The following is a 2,674-nucleotide window of genomic DNA, read 5'->3' on the forward strand; positions in this document are numbered from 1 at the left end:
GTTGATTTTTTCCCTTTTTTTCTTTTTACAATGTTATTTTATACTACTCCATGTCAGGGGTCAGACTCCTGCAAATGTATCCCTGTAGAGAATATATATACATAATGTGGTAACATTAGCCACCTTTAAGGAGTTAACATTAGAGATACAATCTTACTACCTGATACTGCAAAATCACTTATTAACTTTCAATTTTCCAAGGCCACGAAGACTCGACCTCAGGAGCTCTCTCAGGGCCTGCCTAGTCCTAGGGCAAATGGGTGCTCACAGGTGACATGTTCCAACCAGCAACAGGGCAGCCAGTGCGGGCCTTCCACGAAGCACCTCTAGCCCTGGCGGCCGCCCACATCCTCCGCCGCCACCGCTGAGAAAAGCTCCCTTTTTTTCTTTACTATTATTTTTATTTCCTCATAAATACAGTAGGGATTATGATATTTAGTTCAAAGTTGGGAAGACACTAGGTTATTATAATATTGTCAGAGCTTTTCTATTTCCTATTCATAAAAATACCTTTTTTGTACTTACTTTATCTTGATAGTCTGAGACTATTATAAGATTTAGGGTTCCAAATACTAATCTTATAACACTCTGCCACAAATCATGTGTTGCTGTACTTTCCAGGAATCATATAGAGGAAAATCACTTAAACTCCCTTACCTTGATTTTCCATTTCCTAGCTTAGAATCTATGATCTTGTGATCCATGATATGAATTTTCTCATCTTTTACTCCTGTAGTTAGAAGTCAACTTTATTTCATATCACTGAAAAGCAGCTTCACAAAGAGAGCTTTTTAGGAAAAACTTGAAAAATCTTGAATTTATTGATTTAACCTGTACTTTGGAACACACACATAGATCACCTAACATGAAAGCATCCTGTTTCTGATAGAAAACATTCTGTATTACTCTACCACTTAGTTAATAGTATTGGAAAACAGACTATGACTCAATGTTTGACCCAGTGAGTTAAAAGAAAATTCATTTTTTGCCTAGAAATTTATACTTAACTTTGTTTAGTAGCTTTTGACCAGATGTAGTAAACCCTAGCTTCTGACTAGAGTTAAAGAACTTTTATTCTGTCTTAAATGGAGAGAGGCTTTTTAGTCCCTATACTCTAGGCAATGGGAACCAAGGGAATGCCAAGTCCAAAGTGCCTGCAAACCTACCCATCTCATTTTATATATAAAGAAACTGAGGCCTATGGAGTTTAAGTGATTTGTTCAGGTAGCAAGTATCTGAAATGAGATTTGAAATCAGATTTTGTGATTCTAGAACCAACTTCTTTTCTCTATGTGTGGCAAAAAAGCTAAAACGGAATAGAGAAATTAACAGCCTCATGCCAATAAGGGTCCAAAAGAAACAATATACCCAATGAAGAGGAGAGGAGTCAACATGGAAAGATAACAGAGAATTTTAGCAGCCCTATATTATCAGAAACATGAATTCCTCTCACCATATAATAAATTTGACTAAATGTGTCTTTCATAAGTATGTCTAGGAACATAGGTTCCCAGAACATGCCTGTTTACAAAGATCATAGTTCCCAAGTCTCTCAAAGTTTGTGTTTATGAGGTTGCTAGTGTATATATTCCTCTCAATTCTGACCAATTCATTCTACATCAATTTGTACAAGTCTTTCTACGTTTCTGTTTGTCCCTTTTATCATTTCTTAAAACATAATAATATATTCTTTCTGGCAGTAAAGATCTCCCTGTGCCAACATGCCTCTTGCTAAAGACCTCCTGAACCCTTCTCCCAAGGAGGAGAAGCAGAAGCACAAGAAGAAATGCCTGGTGCAGAGCCCCAATTCCTATTTCATGGACACAAAGTGCCCCGGGTGCTATAAAATCACCACGGTCTTCAGCCATGCACAGACAGTGGTTCTCTGTGTCGGATGCTCCACTGTGCTCTGTCAGCCCACTGAAGGAAAGGCAAGACTTACAGAAGAATGCTCCCTCAGACGGAAGCAGCACTAATAACTGAATCAAGATGAATGAGGAATTGTAAAAAAATAGAAGAAATTTGATAAAAAAACATAATAATATTTCATGACATTTAAATAACAATTTCTTTGCTAATATAAAAAAGGGGTATTATAAGATTTCTTTGTACATGGGTTCTTTTCCTTTCTGTGAAAAATGTAGTAACTTGTTCAATACAATGATCCCTCCCAATCCCAAAGGACTCATAAAAAAATGACTATCTCCAGATAAAGAACCAATAGATTCAGAGGGCAAATTGAAGCATTTTTTTTCATTTATTTTTCTTGCTCTTTTGGGGGGAACATGGCTAATGAGGAAATATATGTTTTGCATGATTATATATGTATAATGTGTATCATATCTCTTAACTCCTCAGTGAGTAGAGGAAGAGTTGGGGAGAGAGAAAGAATGTAGCACTAAAACATAAAAACACTTTTTTTTTTATTTATGGCAATGGGGTTAAGAGTGACTTGCCCAAGGTTACACAGCTAGGCAATTATTACATGTCTGAGGTCACATTTGAACTCAGGTCCTCCTGACTCCAGAACCAGTTCTCTATCCACTACACCACCTAGCTGCCTTCTAAAAGCAAAATTTTGGGGAAACTTTGCCTTAAATTTAATTTTTAAAAAATTAGAAATTCTACACCATACTCTCAGCCAAATGTAAGTCCTCCCAAATACCAATAATTC

The 2,674-nt window shown here is 36.6% G+C and overlaps 1 protein-coding gene across 1 annotated transcript; it reads left to right on the top strand.

Annotated features, from left to right (window-relative positions):
* The first annotated feature begins 1,721 nt into the window (after positions 1 to 1,721).
* On the top strand, positions 1,722 to 1,976 carry LOC141489754 (small ribosomal subunit protein eS27-like). The gene has a single exon (XM_074190204.1). It carries the CDS (start codon positions 1,722 to 1,724, stop codon positions 1,974 to 1,976), a length of 255 nt encoding a protein of 84 aa, XP_074046305.1.
* Positions 1,977 to 2,674: the final 698 nt, after the last annotated feature.

Source organism: Macrotis lagotis, chromosome 5 (genome assembly GCF_037893015.1).
Source record: "Macrotis lagotis isolate mMagLag1 chromosome 5, bilby.v1.9.chrom.fasta, whole genome shotgun sequence".
Lineage (NCBI taxonomy): Eukaryota > Metazoa > Chordata > Mammalia > Peramelemorphia > Peramelidae > Macrotis > Macrotis lagotis.

What these genes read in the sequence shown, in the direction of transcription:
- LOC141489754 (XM_074190204.1), top strand. Translation starts at nt 1,722, where the DNA reads ATGCCTCTTGCTAAAGACCTCCTGAACCCTTCTCCCAAGGAGGAGAAG.